We start from the raw sequence: 25,167 nt of genomic DNA, 5'->3' as shown, positions 1-25,167 counted from the left end.
ATACTCCTTCTAACGAAGGAAACAGGGGAATTCTCTAATTTAGGGACCCCTAAGCAAATTAAAAAACTAAAATGTGACCACAGCAGCATTTTTTAGAAAATGTATAAAAAATTCTGACAAACTAATCCTTAAAAAAAAAAAGAGTATTTTAGTCCTGGTTTCAGATATACTTTCCTTCCAGAGTATTTAATATACACTTAATACTAACAAAAACAATAAATTACAGCATTTGATCTTCTGTTTACAGTTATTTACTTGGTGGTCTTACATTATTTTTAGAGTTACTTAGGCAGTCCTACATATTTTTAATAGGTGATCCTACTATTATTTTTAAGCAATTTAAAATTCACCTTGTTAAATGATCACTCTGTAGCATACACAAGAAAACAAATACAATTTATCCTAGTAAATCAAGTTTTTCTTATATTTCATTAACCTACAAAAACACCCTTTTAATGAAATTTACTTGTGCTATTTTAATAACTTTATAACCCTAGAACTTCATTGGTTAATTATTTGATGTGTTTCTCACTCTACACACAAACCTGTATGTATTCTTATTATCTATCCGCTTACACTTGGCATGTGATATACAGGCCAATTCTACGGAAAGAAATGGGTTCAACTATTTAAAAAACCCACTCTGCCTTTCAACTAGCCTCCTTATTAATTTAATAAAACTTCAAAAAAAAGAAAAAGGTGTAAATGAAATAAACCAAGCAATTTCTATAAACCACCTTTTGATTTTGTTGTACTTTCAAAGGAAAGTGATTGATTCCTTCTTTGCCAGAATTTACTTCCCTTTGGATATAGAGGATACCATTCCCCCTCCCCGCCAAGAATGGTTCAGAAATAAGATACTCTGAAATAATTATCATTTACTGTTTTCCTGTTTATGTGTACTCTACTGTTTCTGAGATTATGAAACTGCCCAAAGCAAAGTAACTATTTTAACTTCTCCAAGAGAAACGTAAGTATGCACTTACTGTTATTACTATCAGTGTCAAATGAGGACAGCCACTTTGCATCTGTACTTTCACAACTTAAAATGCTGGAATGACAGGTTCTACAGGATTCTTCACTTTTCAAAATGTCAGCAGCACAGTTACTAGAAATGACTGAATTTACCAAGTTAGGTATTTTATCAACAGGCACAAAAGGGATATCTGAATTTAAAGTTAAAGTGTTATTTTGTCTTTTATCACGAAACTCAGAATTGGAGTTTGTTTCTAAATAGGAAACTATCTTGTCAGTTCTCTTATCATCCAAGGTATTGGTTATTGTAGACTTTGACATCTGAACTACACCACTCAATACACTGGATGGACAGCAAATGGATTTCAGATTACAATCCTCTTCACGTTCAAAAATGGATCGTGTTACACTTGCCTGACATTCAAAATGGCTTTCAGAAGTGTTTTGTGAATCTTTTGCGTCTTGTGTGAAGAGTTTCCTGGGAGATTCTACTGTTTTACTTGGCTTTTCATAAGGGTACACAACTTGTTCTTCAGTGTATTCTAATCTTGTTTTCGAATCAACAATTTCTAGTGGTTTTATTAAGTTCTGAGAAAATACTTTACTTTTTGGTGCACATACTGAATTTTTTATAGAGTCCAAAGAGGAAGCATCATTTTCAGAATGTCTACATTTGCTACTTATGACATCAGTACTTGAATTCTGATTACTACTTGACACATTATTCCCAATTGCTGCTGTTTTTAGTGCTTCAACATTCTTTGACTTATTCAGGATCTCTGCTTGCTTCCGGCAACTTGCAGGCATTGTTTTTCTTGCTTTTAAAATCTTCCGTTTACTTCTATCTGGACTTGCCATCTTTCATATCCTAGAATTTAAGATACCATATTTAAATGAATATCTCTAGCAGACAAAAGTTAACATTTACTTACAATATTAAAATAATGCCGAGACTAATCTTTCCAGATTTAGATAATTATTTTTATTGAAAAATATACCCATTTTCATCTGTCATTGCTAATTTTAATTTTGTTCTATAACTCTATATAAAGTCAAAATTTATACTGTCAGTAAGCCTCTGTTTGATACTAAGTCTGATAATTTATCTGGCCACTTTTTGTTATATCACCTCACTACTATAACCATTAAGTTCTGATTTAAATAATCCAAGTAGGCCATACTTTAGATAATCTAAAGATTAAGTTGCATTTCTTCATAAAAACAAAAAACAATGTTTTGTGTGGAATGTTCCATTTTCTACATACCGTGGCACCTTTTTAAAGCTTTCCTAATGTTCAAATTTCCAAATTAATGGTACTGCACGAGTAATTGTCAACAATCATCAGTATGAAATGAGCACTAAAATACACAACGTGATGCTAGTTCAAATAAGAAAGCCAAGTTAGGTTTCAATACATCCTTAATTCTGAATTATTTCTGTTAATTTAAGAAAAATCTACTACATAGAAGGGAAAAATATTTTAGTATTTATTTCTCAGTACCCACATCAAGCCTGATCTGAACCATAGGTAAGTAAATGGTTCAAAAGAAAGGAAAACTGCCAAATTACAAGGCACTTAAAGGCATAATACAAGCAAAAAAAAAAAAAATTATATAATACATGATAGACCAGTTACCTAACAAACTATAGAGCACTTATTAAACTCGAAGACAGAATCTAAGACATTTTAAGGTGCAAATAACCCAGTCAAAGCTACCTGAATAATTTGATTTATCCTTATCTGTTTTCTTACTCGAAGTTTTCATTTACTGTATTTTTTTCATTCACTATATCATTTGACCAGGAACAGTTCCAGGATTTGTTAGACTTGAAGGCTAAATAAATATTTATTTTATGTATACATAAAAATCAGGAAATCCAGAAAAACAGGACATTTTCATTAAGGGCCTGATACAAAATAGAACTCTATTTTCTCTATATGACTACATATTTGACAGCCTTTTCATGAATACAATATTTGTAATATTCCCCAAAGACAAACCAAATCTTTTCTCTAGCAAGGTTGATCAATTTTTAATTTTTTTATTTTGGGTTTTTTTTTCCAAACATTTTACTGAAGTACCTACAGAAAAGTGCACATATCATGTGTTCAGTTAAAAGAATTTTCACAAACTGAATACACCCATTTAACCAGAATCAAGATCAATTATAACAAATATACCACTCTGGTGGGGGATATTCATAATGGGAGAGGTTATGCATGTGGGGGTCAGGGGATATATGAGAAATCTCTGTATCTTCTTCTTAATTTTGCTGTGAGTCTAAAACTACTCTAAAAAAATGAAGTCTGAAAAAAAAAAGAGCTATAGAAATAAAAGAATTTTAAAAAAAGAGAATAATTCCAAGGGTCAACTGTACTAGTAACTGCCTAAAAGGTGAAGAAATAGTTTACGTGTTGTAGTGAGGGTGAGTGAAATTTATTACTGGGAGCATAAAAAGCAACAACTCAGTCTAATTGGGGGATCACTGGCATCACCATCCTGACATTTAGACTTGAGTCCTTTGCTGCAAATAAGCCACATTTCACAGAGGTCTTTGGAATCGTGGTACTGTCCTGCAGCACAAGGTCAGAACGACAGGTCATCTACATTTTCTCAAGTCTTAAAGATTTGTCATTTATAATTTACATCCTCAATCCATCTAGATTTTAGGATATAGTTATAGGAAGGGATGTAATTTTGCTTTCCCTCAGATGTATACTGGCATACCTAGGAGATACTGCAGGTTAGGTTCCAGACACTGCAAATACTGCAATAAAGTGACTCACATGAAGTTTTTGGTTTCCCAGGGCATATACAAGCTATTTATGCTGTAGTGTAGTGTACAATAGACTAAAAAAACAATATACATACCTTAATTTGAAAATAATTTATTGTCCAAAAATGCCAAAACAATTCCAATAGGAACGTCAAAGACCACTGATCACAGATCACCATAGCAATATAATAATGAAAAGTTTTGAAATATTGTAAGAATTACCAAAATGTGACAGAGACACAAATGAGCAAAGGCTGTTAGATAAATGCTGCCCACAGACTTGCTCAACACAGGGTTGCCACAACCCTTCAATCTGTAAAAAACACACTATCTGCGAAGCACAATAAAGAGAAGCGCAATGAAACAAGGTATGCCTGTAATTGTTTGAAAGCATCCTATTAATTTTAAACTGTAAAAACATAATCTGTCCCTTTTATTCTATTTTATCTGGTGATGTAACTCATGCTGAATATATTGTTGTTCACTCCACCAACTTTTTTTAGATGTCTCTTATAAAACCTATTGAAAATATTTTAAACTAATGAATGTCTTTTAATAGGAGAATTTAATCCAATTACATTTATTGTAAATGACACATTAAAGCTTTAGTTTACATTTGGTTTTATGCCCTCTGATTTTTATAACTTGTTATGTTTTACATTTTATTATTTATGTTTATCTCCATGTCATTTTAGTATGAAAATGTCTTTTTTTTTTTTTTGAGGTACACGGGCTTCTCACTGCCATGACCTCTCCCGTTGCGGAGCACAGGCTCCGCACGTGCAGGCTCAGCGGCCATGGCTCGTGGGCCCAGCCACTCCGCGGCACATGGGATCCTCCCGGACCAGGGCACGAACCCATGTCCCCTGCATCAGCAGGCGGACTCTCAACCACTGCGCCACCAGGGAAGCCCTGAAAATGTCCTATTTTTTAAGGTCTACAAATGCTTTACAATTCTGTGGAGCCTAGTATATTTAAACATTCCCTAAAAGCATTTTTCAGCTAACATTTCATTAACCACTGAGGTCAAGAGATTTCTTTTCACTGAATTTAGAACTTTATATCCCAGGTTTTACTTTACTCTTACATTATATTTACATACACACACTTGATCCTTGAACATAGGGGTTGGGGTTCAACTCTTCGTGCAGTTGAAAATCCACATATAACTTACAGTTGGCCTTTCATATATGTGGTTATGATGCTTTCATATCCACAATTCTCCATCAGCAGATTCAACTGCAGATCATGTAGTACTATATAATACTTACTATTGAAAAATACCCACATAAGTGGATCTGCATAGTTCAAACTCATGTTGTTCAAGGGTAAACTGTACTTTCAAGAATAACTCTGGATATTCACATCTTGCTAAAGAACCAGATTTGGCTATTATAAATAATGCTATGAACATTCACGTATAAATTTTTGTGTGAACAGGTTTTCATTTCTCTTGGGTATATGCCCAAGGATGGAATTGCTGATCATACAGTAACTCTACATTTAACCTTCTAAGAAACAGACTGTTTTCCAAAGGGTCTGGACCAATTTACATTCACACCAGGAAAGTATGAGGGATCCAATTTTAGCACCTCTTCATCCATCAATACTCATTATCATCTGTCTGTTTTAGTATTGCATCTTGGTGTGAGTGATGACTTCACTGTCATTTTAATTTGCACTGCCCTTATGGCTAATGATGATGAGCATTATTTCATGAGCTTATTGGCCACTGGTATATTGTTTTTGGGGAAATGACTATTCGGCTCATCTGTCCACTTCAAAATTGGGTTATCTGACTTTTCATGGTTGACTTGTAAGACATCTTTATATATTCCAGATCTAAGTCCCTATAGACATGATTTCCAAACTTTTCCTCACATTTTGTGGGTGTCTTTTCAATTTCTTGATGGTATACTTTGAGAAACTAAAGTTTTAAATTTTGATAAAGCCCAATTTACTTTTTCATTTGTTGCTTGTGCTTTTAGTGTCATATCTAAAAAAAAAAAAATCACTGCCTAATCCAAGGTCATGAAGATTTATCTCTGTTTAAAAATTTTATTGTTTTACCTTGGATACATTTGGAGTTAATTTTTATGTGTGTTAGTAATAAAGTGAGGGAGAAGGTCCACACTTATTCTTTTGCATGTGGACATAGAGCTGTTCCAGCACCTTTTGAAAAGGCCATTTCTTCTTCCTCATTGTTTTGTTTCTCTCATCAAAAACCAATTGCCTAGGACTTCCCTAGTGAGGCAGTGGTTGAGAGTCCACCTGCCAATGCAGGGGACACGGGCTCGTGCCCCGGTCTGGGAAGATCCCACATGCTGCAGAGCGGCTAGGCCCATGAGCCATGGCTGCTGAGCCTGCGCGTCCGAAGCCTGTGCTCTGCAACGGGAGAGGCCACAACAGTGAGAGGCCCGCGTAATGCAAAAACAAAAACAAAAACAAAAACCAATTGTCTATATAAATGTGAAGGTTTATTTCTGGATTCTCAATTTTATCCCACTGATATATAGGTATGGCCTTATGCCAGTACCACACTGTCTTGATTACTATAGCTTTCTAGTAAGTTTTGAATTCAGGATGTGTGAGTCCTCAATGTTCAAGACTGTTTTTGCTATTCTGAGTTCTCGGAATATCTATATGAATTTTAGGACCAGATTAACAATTTCTGCAAAGAAGCCAGATGGCACTTCAATAGGGATTGTGTTGAATCTTTAGATCAACTTAGGGAGCAATTACCTTCATTCTATCAAGTGTTCTGATCCATGAATATAGGATGTCTTTCCATTTATTTAGACATTTAATTTCTTTCAATAATGTTTACTTTTCAGAGTTAAAGTTTTGCACTTTTCGATACTATTGTTAATGAAACTTCAGAATTTTTCACTGCAAGTACATGGAAATACAATAGAATTTTGTATATTTATCTTGCATCCTGCAACTCTATTGATCTTATTCTCATCTCAGAATAGCTTTTTGCAGATTCCTTAGGATTTCCTCCATACAAGATCATGTCATTTGTCAACAGTTTTATTTCTTCCTTTCCAATCTATTCCATTTTCTTGCCTAATTGTCCTGACTACAACCTCCTGTACAATGTAGACTAGAAGTGGCAAGAGTGGACATCCTTGTCTTGCTCCCTATTTAGGAGGAAAACCTTCAGTCTTTAATCATTATGCATGATGTTAACTGTAGATTTTTCACAGGTACCTTTTATCAGGTTAAAAAAAATTTCACAACTAACCCTACTTCTTTGTGTTTTTTTTTTTTTTTACCATGAAGGAACCTTGGATTTTTGTCAGAATATGCCTTTTCAGCATTAACATGACCATATGGCTTTGTGCTCTATTCTATAGATATGGTACATTCATTAATATATTTTTGGATGTGAAACCAACCTTGCATTCCTGGGATAAACCCTACATGGTCATGACGTTGCTGGATTCAACTTGCTAGTATTTTGTTGACAATTTTTGCACCTATATTCATAAGAGATATTGTTCTGTCATTTTCTTACAGTGTCTTTGGTTTTGTTACCAGGATAATACTGGCCTCACAGAATGATCAGGGCAGTGTGCCTTCCTCTTCTATTTCTCTGAAGAATCTGTAAGAAATTGGTATTTTTACACACTTGGTAGAATTCAACAACAAAAACCATCTGAGTTTTTCTTTGTGTTCTAATTCAATCTCTTTACTTGCTTTTCAGATTTTCTATTTCTTCCTGAGTCAGTTTTGTTCATTTTGGTCTTGTTAAGAATTTGTCTAGGGCTTCCCTGGTGGCACAGTGGTTGAGAGTCCGCCTGCCGATGCAGGGGACACGGGTTCATGCCCCGGTCTGGGAAGATCCCACATGCCTCGGAGCAGCTAGGCCCGTGAGCCATGGCCACTGAGCCTGCGTGTCCAGAGCCTGTGCTCCACAACGGGAGAGGCCACAACAGTGAGAGGCCTGCATACCACAAAAAAAAAAAAAAAAAAAAGAATTTGTCTAGTTCATCTATAAAACTGATCAGTATATAAGTGAATCGTTCTATAGGAGTCTCTTATTATCTTTTTAACTTCTGCAAGATCAGTAGTAATGCACCCTTTCATTCCAAATTTCAGTAATTTGAGTCTTTTTCATGGTCACTCTAGGTAAAGGTTTGTCAATTTTGTTGATCTTTTTGAAAAACAACTTTTGATTTTATTAATTTTATTTTTTTCTTTCTTGATTTTACTAATCATTTCCTTCATTCTGCTTAGGTTTAGTTTCCTCTTTCTGCATTAAGATTAAAAGTCAGTTTATTGATTTGAAGTCTTCTTTTTAAATATAGGCATTTATCACAACAAATTTCCTAAGAAAAGCTTTAATTGCACCCAAAATGTTTTGTATGTTATGTCTTCATTTCCATTAATGTTAAAGTATTTTCTAAATTCCCTCATGATTTCTCCTTTGACTCACTCATTATTTAGGAGTGTGTTGTTTAATTTCCACATAGCTGTGAATTTCTCAAATTTCTTCTTCTTAGGTTCTAATTTCATTCCACTGTGGTCACAGAATGTAGTTTGTTGTGGTTTCAGTCCTTTAAAATGTGTTGAGGTTTGTTTTATGGCCTAGCATAATGTCTATTTTGGAAATTTTTCTATGTACATTTAAGAAGAATATAATCTGCTTTTGTTTGGTTGAGTGTTCAAAAGATGTTTCTTAGGTCTAGTTGATTTACAGCGTTATTCAAGTCTTTTCTAATTGATCTTTCACCTAGTTTTCCATTATGAAAGTGTTGTATTGAAGTCTCCAACTATTATTGTTGAAATTTGCTATTTCTCTGTTCAATTCTTGTCAATATTTGCTTCATATATTTTGGCGCTAGTTAGTGGCATGTTTGTAATTGTTATAACTTCCTAAGGGACTGCATCTTTTATTACAAAATGTCCCTCTTTACCTCTAATATTTATTTTAAAGTCTATTTTGTCTGAAATTAGTATAGCCACTCTAGTTTTCTTATAGTTGCTATTCACATGATTTTTTCTATGCTTTTACTTTCAACATAATTGTATCTTTCAATCTATGTGTGTCTCCTACAGACAGCATATAGTTGGATGCTATTTTTCCTCTGGTCTGACAATCTGGTATTTGACTGGATTGTTTAATCCATTCACACTTGACATTAATATTGATATAGCTGGATTTCTGGCTACCATTTTACTTTGTTTTATATGTTTCATGTCTTTTGCTCCTCTATCCCATAGGCATTCATTTTTTAATATTCATTTTTTAATACTTTCTATGTGGCATCACTTTAAAATTTCATTTTTCTGCCTGGTATCATATAGAAATACAATCAGTGCTTTTTTATTGATCGTATCTCCAACTAATTCATTAAATTCACTTATTAAACCAAGTAAGTTCTTTTGAACTTTCTATGTAGTGTCATAATTTTCTTGCTAAGCCTTATTTTTCTTATTGCACTAGTTAGAACCTCCAGTATGCTATGAATGGGTATGCTGTTAGCAGGCATCCTTCACTCATTACCAATCTTGAAAGGGGTGTGCAGTTTCACTAACACCACTATGATTTTTGCTATACGTTTTACAAATGCTCTATATTAGATTAATAAAATACCCTTCTATTCCCAGATTTTATCATTAATGCATTTTCAATTTTATCCTTTTCATATATATTTAGATAATATAATCTCATTTTTTCAATTAACTTCTATCATATTGGTTGATCTCTTAAAATACTAAACCTAGCTTATTTCTGAAAGAAACCTTAGTCAGTCATAATATGCCCATTTTTTTGCTTCATGTTTCTGTATTCAACTTGCTATCATTTTTTTAGGACTTTGTATCAATGTTATGAGAAAGATGAGTCATTCTTTTCCTTTATCAGGTTTTGAAATCAGGGTTATTTTGGCTTCATTAAAAAACTGGAAAGTCTTTTTCTATTCTCTGAAGAGTTTTTGTCTGCAAATAGTATTACTCCTTCCTTAAATGTTAGAAATAATTCATCATAATGCCATCTGGGCTTGGAGTTAACTTAGTGATAAAGGTTTTCAATTATGTTTGAATTTTTAAAAATAGATATAGGAATCATTCATATTTTACTTTTCTGTTAATTTTGTTTTTTTCACACAAAATTTCAAAATTTAACAGAATTTCAAGTTTATAAAGTTCTTCATAATATTCTCTAATTACATTTGTAATATATGCAGGATCTGTAGTGATGTCTCTTTTTATTCTTGATATTACTGACATGTTTTGTTTTTCTTTCTCTTGGTCACTCTTACTAGAAATTTATCCATTTAATCAATACTGTCAAAGCACTGACATTCTGACTTTCCTCTCTATTGTATGCAGTGTTCTATTTCATCATTTCCTGTTAGTTTTATGATTCAATTTTCTTCAGGCTTGATTTTTGTTCCAGCTTGAGATAAAACTCAAATCTTTTTCAGTCCTTTTTGTTTTTTTGCATTTAAAGCTACAAAATTTCCTCTAAGTCCTGTCTCTTTGTCAAGTCTCACAAATTCTGATAAGCCCTCTTATTACTTGGTTCAAAATACTTTCTAATTTCCATTATAATTCCTTCTATGATCTGTGCATTATTTAGAAATACATTTATTTCCAGGCAATTGCAGATTTCCAAGTTGCAGTTTTGTTGTTGAAGGTTAGCTTAATTTAATTGCACTGTAATCAGAGAATGTCCTCTGAATAATTTCCATCCTGTATTATCTGTTGAGGCTAGTTTCACAGCCAATTTTTTCAAAAGCTCCATGTGTATTTGAGCAAAACCTGTATTCCAACATTGTTGGGTACAGTGTTATTCTATGTCAACGCCAACTAGTTCAAATTTCTTAGCTGTGTTGTTTATAATCTTCCAGCTATTAAAACAGGAGTGTGTTCAGAGTGATCCACTATGATTCCACAACTTGTCTATTCCACTATGATTTGTCTATTTCTTTTAACTGAATCACTGTCTCTCCCCCCCTACAGTATATAGTTTGAAGCCATGGGTACATACTGATTGAGTTTATTTTCTCTATTCCTGGTGCTGGACTGGTTTTTCTCATTACAAAATGTCTCTATCTCTAGTGATCCTTGTTGCTGAGATATGACCTTATTATAAATATCAATACTAAATAAAGCACAATTCCTGTTATATTTTACATTTACACCAAAACAAATCTAAGCTAGGTTGTATAACTTGTTCAGAAAAACACAGTTCAGAGCCAGTATTTAAACCCAGGATCGTAAGACTCAAATCTCATATCACAAGTACAAATCAGATATTATGAAGTAACAAGGTTACCTTTAAGGGATATATAGTGGTCAACAAAAGGACAAAACATGACCAACTTGTGCCAGGTGACAATCTTATAATGAGCATGAACTAATCCTTACTACTCTAAATGTGGTCCATGGACCAGCAGCATTAGCATCTTCTAAGTGCTAGTAGAATTTTGCTTTTACTTAAAAAAATTTATCGACGTAGTGGTATAAAATTAAGCAGCATAGGGCTTCCCTGGTGGTGCAGTGGTTGAGAGTCCACCTGCCGATGCAGGGGATGCGGGTTCGTGCCCCGGTACGGGAAGATCCCACATGCCGCGGAGCAGCTGGGCCCGTGAGCCATGGCCGCTGAGTCTGCGCATCTGGAGCCTGTGCTCCGCAACGGGAGAGGCCACAACAGTGAGAGGCCCGTGTACCACCAAAAAAAAAAAAAAAATTAAGCAGCATAAAATGCTCACAGTGAAATAAAGTAGTTGCTTGTCAACACTCAATGCCTAGTAACAATCATTTTAAACTTTTTTTTTAATCTCAGTATTTTAAAATACATTCACAGTAGTATTTCTTGAATTACAAATTTTAGCCACTATCAAGGTCCTATACATACAGATGAGGATTTAGCTCTTTTCTATACCCTATACAGCTTTTCATCACATTTGTAATTAAATCAATACTTGAGTTGTTACAAGCAAATACATAACCAGAGAATCACGACTGCATTATCTTTTTTATATTTCCTTTTTCCTGAAGCTATTAAATTTTATCTCTGAATTTCCTATAAACCTATTCTTCACTTTTTTTTCAAATTCATCAGAACGGTCATATACCAACATTTTCCCTTATTCTCCACTCCTTCAAGGTCTCGTTTAAAGATCATCTCTTCAGAGAAAGACTTCCCCCAAGAGAACTACTTCCTTATCTGAATTTCCCATTAGAAATTTATATTTTAGTCATGATATTTGTGGGCAGAGACTTGTCTTACTTTTATATCCTCAGTGAGATGCTTTTCATGTAGAAGTTTTATTAAATGCTGCCTAAATGAATACTCAACTTATAAAAATGAACCTCTGGAAAGCCACCCAGGGTTATTTTTTCCTTAATAAAGAGTACCAGAACAGGCCTCAGCAACTTTTGCCATAGCTTTACCATAAGCTATTTCATATCAGCAGCACTATACACAGTAGAACTTCAAAGGTATACTAATGATACCACATTTAGTAGATACATATAGTGCCTCTATATAATTAATGGTTAAATTTAATAAGATCTGTACACAAACACCCCTTATATGCCTAGAAATTTAATCAGAAATTCAAAAATTCACATTATAACCAATTATCTCCCCTACCCAAACAGTTATGTTTACTTCCCTCTAGATATTACCCGACTACAATCTTTCTGTCCTACTTAGATTGGTAAAGATAAAAAAAGGATACGAAGTTACCTGAGTCTATAGTAATGCATTTTAAAGGTATGGGTCAAGGTTTAATTAAGCTTTAGAGAACAGAATAAGTATTTAAACAATGTAAGGATATGAGACAAAATAAGATAGAAGAATATGTTTCTTTGTATTTTAATATAATCTCACTCAACTTAATGAGAACTAGTACTCTTGTGCATTTAAAATCATAGTTTATTTTTAACAAGTATCCAATATATTATTTAAAATTTGATATCAAATGAAATACATCTGTACACACCCACTATAAGAGAACTACATGATTTGCACATGCAAAGAGGCAGGGATCATGCAATATTTTCATACCAGAATTCAAGATATTAAGTAGCAAGGAAATACAGCAGAATTGAAGGTTGAGGTGAAGTACGAGCGTCAATAAGATAAACAGCTGAAAATTCAAGATGTACCTAGATACACCAGTTCTTAAAAGATGCAAATCATGCACTTCTGTTGAGGCAGAAGTCAATCTTAAGATGTAGTCTGTACAAATCTGCAGATAAGACTGAGAGTTAAGTAGATTAATTTGATTACGGTCAGACTCAACATTTCCAAAAATGTATTGGAGGATGAACGAACTAAGAAGACATACTTCACAAGAGCTGAACTCAATGTAATCAGTTCTTCGGCCAGATGCTTCATTTTTGTATTTTCAATAGCTTTCCTGTGATATAAATTATTTTTATCTTGAACGTTCTTCCCCATTTGTTTTGCAAATAGTTGTCGCCATTTACTGGCTACAATATATGACAAAATCATAATAAAAGAGTATGAAATCCCAATCTAGCATAACAGCCCGTTTAAGTGGGTTTCACATAATTCTTCTATTTTTTAACATTTTATTCCTAATGAATTACTCAGTATGATCATCTTTTTCTAGGTCTTGACCATCTATGAGTCTCCAGAGCAGTGAATACCGGCTCGTCACAAAGCAAGCAACACGTGCTGGCTTACAATGTTGGAAACTTCATCTTCAACACAGTATCACGGAAAGGTGGAAGTCAGTTTTCCAAGCCAGTTTTCCAAGCACAGCAAGGTTGTAATCAGAGAGACAAAGCAAAATAATTGCTTCCTCTGTACAGGACACATTCTTGAACTTGCCAAAATTGAAAGTAGGTGAGGGAAGGGCGACAAGCAGGAAATGGTTTTTTTCTCTTTAACTTCCTCAAAAATAAACTGTGTTAAAGAACCACGCCTGCCGTTACACGGCTTTCATCCTTCAATCACAGCATCCCAACACTGGTGAGCTCCACAGGTGTACATTACACGTTTGTGCTCCAGGCGCTTTCCTTTAAAAAGGCATGTGGGCATTAAGGCTCGGAATTTTCTGTTTTCCCTGATGTTCTAGTACCTTCTGCATAAAATGTACATCAAGGAAAGCCTCCCCACCGCCTGATGAAGATCACTTAACTGTTCTGGCACCTGGTTTCCTCAGATAAATTATAACTGAAACTCCTGGAAATTTGGCGACGGAATCCCAAAGTTGCGCGGAGGACTACTACATTTTCTCCGTTAGTCTGTAAATGTAGTCCGGTAGGGACCCACGCTTCCACTTACTTACTCGGCGAGTACCAAACCCTGAGGCAACGTCCCTCCGCGGCCCCGACTCGCCCGCGCCGCCGCCCACCACTCCTGCTTTGCCCGCCGCCCGCTCGGACAGCGGGTGGAGACACGTCCTTTCGCCCTTCGCCGTTGTCTTGCCGGCCGCGTCGGAGCCCCAACGACTCCGCGGACACATCTGAGTCAACCCCGCCGCAACCGCCCGGCTCGCGCGGCGCTCCGAGGCCTCCGGAGGCCGGCACTCAGGCGCGCGGCGCGCAAGAAACCTCCGTCCCGGCCAACTGTCGCTCGCGCAGGGTTCTCGCCCGGCCCCAACGTACCTAGAGCGGCGCCGCGCCAGCCGCTTCTCTCCCCACAACCGCCGACAACCGCCGACAACCGCTGCCGCCGAGCACAATAACGCTTCCGCGCGAACCAGCTGAGGTAAGTTTCCCTTGCGCCCAGCCCCGATGGACTTCCGGCCAATGGCAGCGCGCACTTGCGGTAGCCCAACCAATCAGAGACGAGCGGGTGAAGGGGGCGGGGAGAACGCGGCGGTGAAAGTGGAAGTCTGCTGAGGGGTGCGGAAAGTTCGCCTTCCCGCGCTTCTTTGTCAGGACGTTAGACCTACCAGCGGGTTACGCGACCAAGCGCCTGAGCTGGGCCTCTGCTTTGAGCGACTGAAAGTTTTCCGAAAATCACTATTAAAAAAACCGTATTTACAAAAACAGGCGGCCCGTCCGCAAGCACTGGCTAACCCATTTGAATTTTTAAAACACTACAATAAAATATAATTGATCTTGCTTTCAGAGGTTTGTGACAACTCCTTAAATTTTGCAACCCAGGCGAGTGGTCATGGCCCCATTGTGTTCTCTCGAGTTTCCTAAATCGACCCAGGGATCTGCCAAGCTAGGCTGCATCAGACTTAATGAGACCTACTCTGCGGCCGAATAACCACACTTTTGGTGATTATCCTGGGTTCATTGAATAGTTAAGTACCCTCACTGTACCGGGTGCAGGAAATATCACCATCAGCTAGTTCGATTAAGGCCTCCTCATCATGGAGGGTGGAGCTGCCTGCCTATAACTACTGGCTACTAGAAAAATGAGCCAAGATCGGACAATCTAGAAATGGGTCATTAACAGAAAAACCTACTCTAACCCAGTCTGTTCCCAAAATATGGTCCAGGGATCCCTGGAGGTCTACAAGGTCATTCTATTTTCATAACAATAGGAAGATGTTATTGGCCTTTTTCATTCTCATAGTCGCAAGTGTTCAATGGAATTTTCCAGAAGCTTCTAGAAAATTGACATGTCTTTTGCAACAGATTGAATGCAGAAACAGATGTGAGAATCCAGCTGTTTTACATCAAACACTAGGGAAAATGTAAAATGTTGCCAATCTTTGCACAGTTTTTTTGTTTCGTAAAAATTTTTTCTCCCAGTTTTACTGAGATATCATTGGCATGCAGCACTGTATACGTTTAAGGTGTACAGCATAATGATTAGACTTACATCATGAAGTGATTATCACAATATGTTTAGTGAACATTCATCATATATAAATATGAAGTTAAAGAAGCAGAACAAAAATTTTGTGTGTAATGAGAAATCTTAGGATTTACTCTCTTAACGTTCACATATAACATACAGCAGTGTTAACTGTGTTTAACGTGTTGTTATGTCACATTCCTAGTACTTGTTAATCTTATAACTGGAAGTTTGTACCTTTTGACCAGCTTCATCTGATTTCCACTGCTTCCCTCCGTGCCCAGCACTGCCCCCCCCCACACCTCTCTTAACCACAAATCTGATCTCTTGAGAAAATAACAATTTTGAATATAATTGAAGGGTATGTATAGGGTTGCTGAGAGAGAAGGATGGTGTGGGAGGGAGTGTGAGGCAAGTAAACTGGAGCCAGATAAGGAATTTAGACTTAATTCAGTCAATAGTGAGTAAGTAGCCTTTAGAAATATCATGCCTATTTAGGGTGATTGGGTATCTTGTGTGCCATTTTAATAAGAATCGATATTTACTGGGCATTATGTCAATTAAGTTCATTACATGCATTTTTTCCCATTTATTTCCACATTTGAAATTGGACAATCTGTATTCAAAATTGTGCTGGGTTACTTATTAGCCATGTAGTCTTGGACAAGTTAGGTCACCTCTCAGAGCCACAATGATCTTGTCTCTAAAATGGGAATAATAACAACAAAGGATTTATTGAGTTCTTAATTGTCCCGGACACTGCACTAAGCACTTATCCATGTTATTTAAATTAATTCTCATAACTCAGTATATGAAGTACTATGAAGTCTCTCAATTTGCTATTTGATTTTTATATTATTTATTATTATTGATGTATAGTTGATTTACAGTATTAAATGTTACAGGTGTACAACATAGTGATTTACAATCTTTAAAGGTTATACTCCATTTACAGTTCTTATAAAATATTGTCTAGGGGGCTTCCCTGGTGGTGCAGTGGTTGAGAGTCTGCCTGCCGATGCAGGGGACACGGGTTCGTGCCCCGGTCCGGGAAGATCCCACATGCTGCAGAGTGGCTAGGCCCGTGAGCCATGGCCGCTGAGCCTGCGCATCCGGAGCCTGTGCTCCGCAACGGGAGAGGCCACAACAGTGAGAGGCCCGCGTACCGCAAAAAATATATATATATATTGTCTATATTTGATTTAAAAAAATACATGGGATAGTAGGGAGATACCTCCTTGAATATTTCCAGACTTATAGTAGACACTTGGTACATTGTAGTTATTATTATTAAAATTGATAAAGCTGAATAACATGGATGATCTTGAGCAAATCTCTTAACCTTTTGTGTTGGAATTTTTTTGTTTGATAGTTTCTTCCAGTGAGAATTGTGGTAGGCAGAATTCTGACTCCCATGATCTTTGTCCCCTGGTATTCCTCTCATGGTTATGTTACATCTTTGGCAAAAGGGATTTTGCAAATATAATTAAGCTTACTAATCAACTCACCTTAAGATGGAGGGATTAGCTTGGGTTTTTCAGGTGAACCCAATATAATCACATGAACCCCTAAAGGCAAAATAGCAGGTCAGAGAGATGCAGCAGAAAGGAAATTCATAAAGATTTCATACATAAGAAGGACCCAAACCACGGGTGCTGGATTGAAGATGGAAGGAACCACATGAAAACCACACTAAAGAAATGAATTCTGCCCACAACCTGGAACAAGCCGGGAAGCAGATTCTTCCCCAGAGTGTTGGCTGGCTGACACCTTGATTCCAGTCTTATGAGACCCTAAACAGTGCTCCCAGCTGAGTCCACTAGGCTTCTGACTTAAAGAGCTGTGAGATAATAAGTGGGTATTGTTTTAAGCCACTAAGTTTGTGGTAACTTTATGGCATCAATAGAAAACTAATAATAGCATTCATTCTCATACCCTTCTCAGCTCTCCCCAAGGCATACTGGAATCCTGGGAACTACATTTCCCAGATGCCCTTACCACCAGTGTTCTGGATTCATTTACATTTTGTCAAGTGGAATGTATTTCCTGAGATCTGGAAAGTGGCAGAAAGACATAAATTATTGCTCGGTGTTTTTTGCTTGGGCTTTGGCTTGCTTCCCTGCCAGTTTCTGCCTCAGTAGACAGTCAACAGTGCTTTTCTGAACTTTTCTGGCTTTTGGGTGGGTGGCAGCAGCAGCAACTTCTCTATTCTCTGGACCAACCATAGAAGCAGTGGCACAAATGAAAATTAATGTGACATTAGCTCCTTCAGCCCTTCCAAAGCCTTTTAAGCACCTAATTCTCTGTCCTAAATACCATTATGCTTGAAATACCTGGAGCAGTTTCTATTTTCATGATTGAACCCTACTTATAGACTTATCCATGCCTCAGTTCCCTCATCTATAAAGTGAAATTACCAATAATGCATGACACAGAGTAAAAAGTAGCCTCTTAGAATTGTTGTGTGGATTAAATTACATGGATAAATCCATTTTAAGTGCTGAATATTGAACACACAGTACGTGCTCAATAAATGGTTTTTACTATTTTATCTAAAGGGTTATTCATATGATTAACAAAATTGACACTACCAAATGCCAATTTATTGTACCGTTTTCCAAACCTATCATCGACATTCCTATCTTGAAAACACATACACATTGTCACTACTTTACCTATTGAGGAGTTTTAGCAGCCACAAAGTACCTTATAACATAAGAACTCAGGATTATATATAGTTCTCAGCACTGTCAACTGTGAAAAACAACTCTGGGGTTAGACAGTTGATTTTATACCAGTCTTTACTGGATCTTTTTCAAAAGCCATCGGAGAAGTCTGGAAGCCTGCAATGGCAGAGAGAAAAAACACTTTTGTGGTAACTTTCCAGGGAAGTAACCCCTGCCTAGCTAACCATTCTTATTTCTGCCCCCTTGATCTCCAGCCTTTCCAGAGGCTATATTATTATCGAGATAATAATACCATATTAAATCAAGACTTGGGAATTTGCATTTGTTGCATAGTTGCTCCAACTATTTGGGAAAGTCTTTTTCCTCGTCTTCACCTGGCTAATGTCTATTCACATGTCAAGTCAGGTGGTTCCATCTTTATCTACAGCATAACACTTTTTTTTTTTTTTTTGCGGTACTCGGGCCTCTCACTGTTGTGGCCTCTCCCGTTGCGGAGCACAGGCTGCGGACGCGCAGGCTCAGCGGCCATGGCTCACGGGCCCAGCCGCTCCGCGGCATGTGGGATCTTCCCGGACCGGGGCACAAACCCGTGTCCCCTAGATCGGCAGGCGGACTCTCAACCACTGCGCCACCAGGGAAGCCCATAACGCTTATTATACTGTGTTTTGTCTCTTTTTTCATTTGTCTTTTCCCACTGCTTATGAGCACCTTGAGATCGGTGACCGATCTTTTATGTATTATATTAAATAAGATGTGCCTGACCCATAGTATGTACTTAATAAAAGTTTAAAACTACTATTACTAATAAAATCATCATTGCCACCCTCTCATTATCATTATATATTCCTATTTCCATTATCTGGTACATAATAAGTGCTCATTAAAAGTCCATAAAATGAAAGCAAATGAATGAATTCATTCAGAAGGAATTTTTCAGCATATCATTTATGGTATCATTTCTGTTAGCATAAATCAAAATAGAACAACTAAATTTTATTTAAAGGAAAATGGAAGATTAAAACATTGCTGATTATGAATCCAACATTAAGTTATAGGATAAAACTATTATTATCTTGAATAATTTTTTGTTGGTGTGATTGTTGTGATGGTTAAATTTTATGTGTCAATTTGGCAAGGCTATGGTACCCAGTTGTTTGGTTAGACACTATAAAAGATGTTCCTGTGAAGGTATTTTGTAGATATGATTAACAGCTACAAATAAGTTGACTTTAAGTAAAGTCAATGTGTAAAAATGAAATTTGTGATAACAACAACAGACGGGGAGGGAAAGATCTGTAAAAGAGCAGGGTGTCTGTATACCATTGAAGTTAAAGTGGTATTAATACAAAATAGATTGTTATAAGTGTACGAGTCTAATTGTAATCCCCCAAGGTAACCACAAAGAAAATAACTTTTAAAATTTTCACAGAATAGGGCTTCCCTGGTGGCACAGTGGTTGAGAGTCCGCCTGCCGATGCAGGGGACACGGGTTCGTGCCCCGGTCCGGGAAGATCCTACATGCCGCGGAGCGGCTGGGCCCGTGAGCCATGGCCACTGAGCCTGCGCGTCCGGAGCCTGTGCTCCGCAACGGGAGGGGCCACTACAGTGAGAGGCCCGCGTACGGCAAAAAACTCGAGTCGTGGCTCGAGTTTTTCCTCACGTCAATTTTCAGTGCTCTTTGGGTGCTCCCCCTGTTTGTGCTTAGCAAAGTTGTGAATGCAATTTGGTTTCAGGATATAGCTGACCTGGCCTTCGAGGTATCAGGGAGGAAGCCTCACCCATTCCCTAGTGTCAGCAAAATAATTGCTGACATGCTCTTCAACCTTTTGCTGCAGGCTCTTTTCCTCCTCCAGGAATTGAAATGCACCAGCGATTGTCAAACATAGAAAGGAATTGGCCTTACTACTTTGGATTTGGTCTGCCCTTGGCTTTCCTCACAGCAATGCAGTCCTCCTACATTGTCAGTGGCTGCCTATTCTCTATCCTCTTTCCTTTATTCATTATCAGCGCCAATGAAGCAAAGACCCCTGGCAAAGCATACCTTTTCCAATTGCGCCTGTTCTCCTTGGTGGTTTTCTTAAGCAACAGACTCTTCCACAAGACGGTCTACCTGCAGTCTGCCCTGAGTAGTTCAACTTCTGCAGAGAAGTTCCCCTCACCACACCCATCTCCTGCCAAACTGAAGGCTGCTGAGGGCCACTGAGTCGCCTGCCACCCAGAGGGGATGGGTGGGATTGGAAGGATGCCGTGTCAGCTCTTTTTCTTATTCACCTCCCCGACCAGGGAAGGCAGGACCCACTCTGCCAAGGGCCCTGTGCATATTACCTTCTCTCTGAGGAATCGGGATTTTTGTCTGGTGCACGTAAGGCAGAATCGTCCTGACACCAGTATGGATTTTAAACACCGGTGAGTCTGAAAGGACCACAGGTTTTTCTGCAGCTCTTTTCTAGCATTTGCCAGCCCCCGTGCCTGGACTGATTTGAATACTTTTTCTCCCTGTGCCATTTATCCTCCCACCTCCCCTTCCTGCCTTCCACCACCCTTGGATGAATGGATTTTTGTAATTCTAGTTGTTGTATTTTGTGGACCTGTTGTTTTGGTTTTTCTGTGAAGCACACTTATTGGATGTGGGAAGTAAAGGAGACTCTGCTGCTCCTGGTCACTCCCGTTATAGCCATCACTGTCTTGTTTCTTATAACTCAGGCTAGATTTGGTCTCTTGCTCCACTGCAAAAAAAAAACAAGCCTGAAGAGATGGGACAGGAGGAAAGACCTCACAGCCAGATCTGCTGGGTTTTGAGGAGTGGTTTTCTTTCTTCCCCTTGAAGGGGAAAAAGCTTTTTTCACTGGTACATTTAAAGCTCCCCCAGCTATAGGGAGGTACCAATTTTGGACAAGTGCCACTGCAACACAGAATGCTCAGAGAACCTGAACTTTTAAACTCTGGAGGTCTGAACTTTATTGTTGGCCACTGCTGGGTCTGTCTGGTATGTCAAAGGAATATTGGGTGCTGCAAATAGGAACTGAAGGGGTAAACTTATTAAACCCATTAAACCTGTGAAAAAATAAATAAATAAATAAATAAATATTTCATGCCAATAGTAACCAAAAGAGAGTTGGGGTGGCTATACTAATGTCAGACAAATAGTTTTTAAGTCAAAAACTGTTGCAAGAGAAAAAGAAGGCCATTGTATATTGACAAAAGGGTCAATCCTTCAAGAATATATAACAATTATATCGGGCTTCCCTGGTGATGCAGTGGTTGAGAATCCGCCTGCCGATGCAGGGGATACGGGTTCGTGCCTCAGTCCAGGAGGATCCCACATGCTGTGGAGCGGCTGGGCCCGTGAGCCATGGCTGCTGGGCCTGCGCATCTGGAGTCTGTGCTCCACAACGGGAGAGGCCACAACAGTGAGAGGCCCGCGTACCGCAAAAAAAAAAAAAAAAAGAATATATAACAATTATAAACATATTCACACTAAAAACAGAGCTAAAAATATATGAAGCAGAAATTGACAGTACTGAAGGAAGAAACAGATAATTCTATAATAATTGTTGAAGACTTTACTACCTCACTTTCAACATGGATAGAACAACTAATCTGAAAAGCAATGAGGAAATAGAAGACTAACAGACATATACAGGACATTTCCTACCAAAACAGCAGACTAGACATTTTTCTCAAGTGCATCTGGAACAATTCTCCAGACCATATGTTAGGCCACAATACAAGTCTCAAAACATTTAAAAAGATTGAAATCACAGAAAGTATATGCTCTGGACACATGGAATAAAATTAGAAATCAGTAACAGAAGGAAAACTGGAAAATTCAGATGTATGTTGAACTTAAACAACATGTTCTTAAACAACCACTGGGCCAAAGAAGAAATCACAAGGGAAATCAGAAAATACTTTGAGACAAATGAAAATGAAAACACAATATACCAAAACTTACGGGAGGCAGCAAAAACAGTGCTCCAAGAGAAATCTATAGCTGTAAATGTCTATATTAAAAGAGAGAAAATGTTTTAAATAAATAACCAAACTTTATACCTTAAGGAACTAGAGAAAGTTCCTAAAACTAATCAAAAGCCAGCAGAAGGAAGGGAATAATAAAAATTGGAGCAGAGATAGAGGAAATAGAGAATAGAAAACCAACAGAAAATAGAGAAAGTCAACAGAGTAAAAAAAAATTGATTACTTGAAAAGATCAACAACGTTGACAAATCTTTAGCTAAACTGACCAAGGAAAAAATAGAGAAGACTCACTAAAGGCAGGGATGATTGTGGGAACATTACTAATACCCTTATAGATGTCAACTGAAAAAAATGTACAACCTGAAAGTTGAGAAGTATGTTTTATTCGGAGCTTTACCGAGGACTTAAGCCTGGATACAGCCTCTCAGGTAGCTCCGGGGGACTTTTCCAAAGAGGTAAGGGAAGAGCCAGGATACATAGGAGTTTTTTTCAAAAAACCAAATTGTCAAACATCAAAAGATTACTATTAATTAAAGAAAAATCAGACAGCTCAGGTTAATGAATTTAGCACTTTCCAAGTATGGGAAGATGCAAGAGTCTGGGCTTAATGAAATTATTCCTTTGATATCCACCTTAACTATATAGGGCCAGTATCCTGTTTTTCTCCATCCTAAATCCCCTCAGGGTGCACCTTCTGGGGCACCTGTAGTGGCTGATGGCTTGATGGTCACAACATCCTTTGTTTACTGATAAGACTGGCAACATTCTTGTCCACATAGAAATAAGAAGGATTATAAGAGAACACTATGAAAAACTGTATGCCAACAAATTAGATAACCTAGATGAAATGGAAAACTTCACAGAAATCCACAAACTACCAAAACTGACTCAAGAAGAAATAGAAAATCTGAAGAGGCCTATAAGAAGTAAATAAATTGAATCAATAATCAAAAACCTCCCAAAAGAGAAAAGACCAGGACTAGATAGATTCAGCAATGAATTCTACCAGTTATTTAAAGAAGAATTAACACCAATCTTTCTTAAACCCTTCCCCGCAGATAGATGTGGAACATGTTCTAACTCATGTTAAGCTAGAATTACTGTGATACCAAAGCCAGATAAAGACAGCACAGGAAAATAAAACTACAGGCCAATATACCTTATTAATGTGAATGCAAAATCCTCAACAAAATAGAAGCAAACCAAATCTAGCAGCATATTGAAAGGATGAGACACCATAACCAATTGGCATTTATCCCAGGAATGCAAAGATGGTTCAACATAAGAAAATCAATGAATGTAAAGCATCACATTTACAGAATGCAGAAAAAACAAACAACCACTTGATCAGTTAATTGATGCAGAAAAGCCATTTGAAAAACAACCCATCACCCTCTCATCATAAAAACTCTTACAAACTAGGAATAGTAGAGTACATCCTCAACATGATAAAGAGCATTTATATAACAATCCCCAGAGGGCTCTCTCCCACTCTTTCTGCTTTGTAAGGATACAGTGAGAAGATAGCCAACTATGAACCAGGAAGCAGGACTTTGCCAGACACCAAATCTTCTGGTGCTTTGATCTTGGACTTCCCAGCCTGCAGAACTGTGAGAAAACAGAGGCTGGTGAGGGCTATTATGACCATGACATTGCCCTAGTTTAGGCTCTTCTGACGAATTTGCAGACAAGGAAGCATACATGTTTCAAGTCTAATCTTGATAAAGGATGATGTGTCTGTTTAGCAATTGAAATATTAAGAGATAATATACATTAGAATGCACTCAGTCTGCCAACTCTGAAATTATTTCACTTTTGTCAAAGGCTTAGTTTTGGGGGATTCACACCACACGGGTATCAGATTTGGGGACTGTGATATGTTTAAAAGATGCCCACAGATAGTGTTACAGAATATGAGGTGTCATTGATGGCAAAATTGTAGAGCAGGCAGTTAGCCAGATATGAGCAGAGAAGGGAGGCACGAGTCATGTGACAGGAAACGATACATCTTGTGATGACAGGGGTCCTAGAGGCAAACAAAGAACAGTGGGAATCTCTAGCATCAGAAAGTAACCTTTTGCTCTTTATGCCCTTATTTCAATAGAATTAGCATTGCAACCAGAGCAGTACCCATCATGCACTGACACCATGACAGATCCGAGCAAGACCAACTAAGGACAAAAACTCCTCCTCCCCTTGGGAAGGTGGAGCTGGGACAAAACCTAGGAAATTACCCCCCAAACCCTCCTCAGTGAATATTCTGCCCAGTCATTTTCACACCCCATATAACCAGCTTGCCAGAAGGAACTCAGCCTGCCCACTCTCCCTCCTGAGAGCGTTCCGTCTGTTAATAAATGCTTGCTTTGCCTACTTGGTCTCCATGTCTTATCTCTGAATACCTTCTGTAATGAAACAAGAAGCTACACTCTGGTAACAAAGTTTATGGAAACATCCACAGGGTGGTAATATGTAAACAGGTAAAGGTACTAGGTTCTGGTTCCCTGGACGTCCCCAGTGGTTGTATGGCTGTGGATGATAAGGCCCAACAAGAGTGAGGACTCTGCAGGCTACAGATGCTTTTCCCCCTCCTGATTTGAGGGTCTGTATTCATTTATGGCCCCTCCCTAGAGGGAAGGCTTAAATTCTGTCTGCTCGTTTACCATATGCTTATCACAAGTCTCTGGTCTCCAGCGTGTTGATGGGAAATCTATACAGCACAACCCAACACATTTACATTATTTTATGCTTGTCAGTTGGTAACAAGCACAAACCAACTCAGCACTTTCCTGACCATTTACTTAATGGGATCAAGGGTTAGTCTCCAAGGTGCTTATGTCAATAATAGGTTTCAGACCTGTGGTCCATTTCTGCATAGATTATTTCAATATTGTCCTAAAGTGAGACTTTGCTTTACTATTTGTTTCTATTTTATGAGTTCAAGTTTGATTCGTTAAAAATCTTTTTCAGGACTTCCCTGGTGGTCCAGTGGCTAAGACTCC

General features: G+C 37.7%; 1 protein-coding gene, 1 long non-coding RNA gene and 1 pseudogene across 5 annotated transcripts in view; 2 read left to right on the top strand and 1 right to left on the bottom strand.

Annotated features, from left to right (window-relative positions):
• Positions 1–14,415, bottom strand: part of ATF7IP2 (activating transcription factor 7 interacting protein 2) — an 87,499-nt gene extending 73,084 nt beyond the window's left edge. For all 4 annotated transcript variants that reach the window (XM_060125248.1, XM_060125250.1, XM_060125249.1 and 1 more), the window contains exons 1-2: positions 14,354–14,415; positions 987–1,843 (exon numbers count right to left, since the gene is read on the bottom strand). In XM_060125248.1, coding sequence (XP_059981231.1) covers positions 987–1,833 — 847 coding nt within the window. In that variant the 5' untranslated portion in view covers positions 1,834–1,843; positions 14,354–14,415. The remainder of the gene's footprint in view (positions 1–986; positions 1,844–14,353) is intronic.
• LOC132506521 (uncharacterized) overlaps positions 1–24,470 on the top strand; it is a 97,491-nt gene extending 73,021 nt beyond the window's left edge. The window contains exons 2-3 of the long non-coding RNA XR_009535863.1: positions 13,354–14,456; positions 24,273–24,470. This is a non-coding gene — a long non-coding RNA (uncharacterized LOC132506521). The remainder of the gene's footprint in view (positions 1–13,353; positions 14,457–24,272) is intronic.
• On the top strand, positions 18,352–21,253 carry LOC132505507 (etoposide-induced protein 2.4 homolog; annotated as a pseudogene).
• Positions 24,471–25,167: the final 697 nt, after the last annotated feature.

The sequence above is a fragment of the Lagenorhynchus albirostris genome, chromosome 15, assembly GCF_949774975.1.
Source record: "Lagenorhynchus albirostris chromosome 15, mLagAlb1.1, whole genome shotgun sequence".
NCBI classification, from domain to species: domain Eukaryota; kingdom Metazoa; phylum Chordata; class Mammalia; order Artiodactyla; family Delphinidae; genus Lagenorhynchus; species Lagenorhynchus albirostris.
Note: the sequence above shows the minus strand (reverse complement) of the source record. Positions and strands in the feature narration are given on the sequence as shown.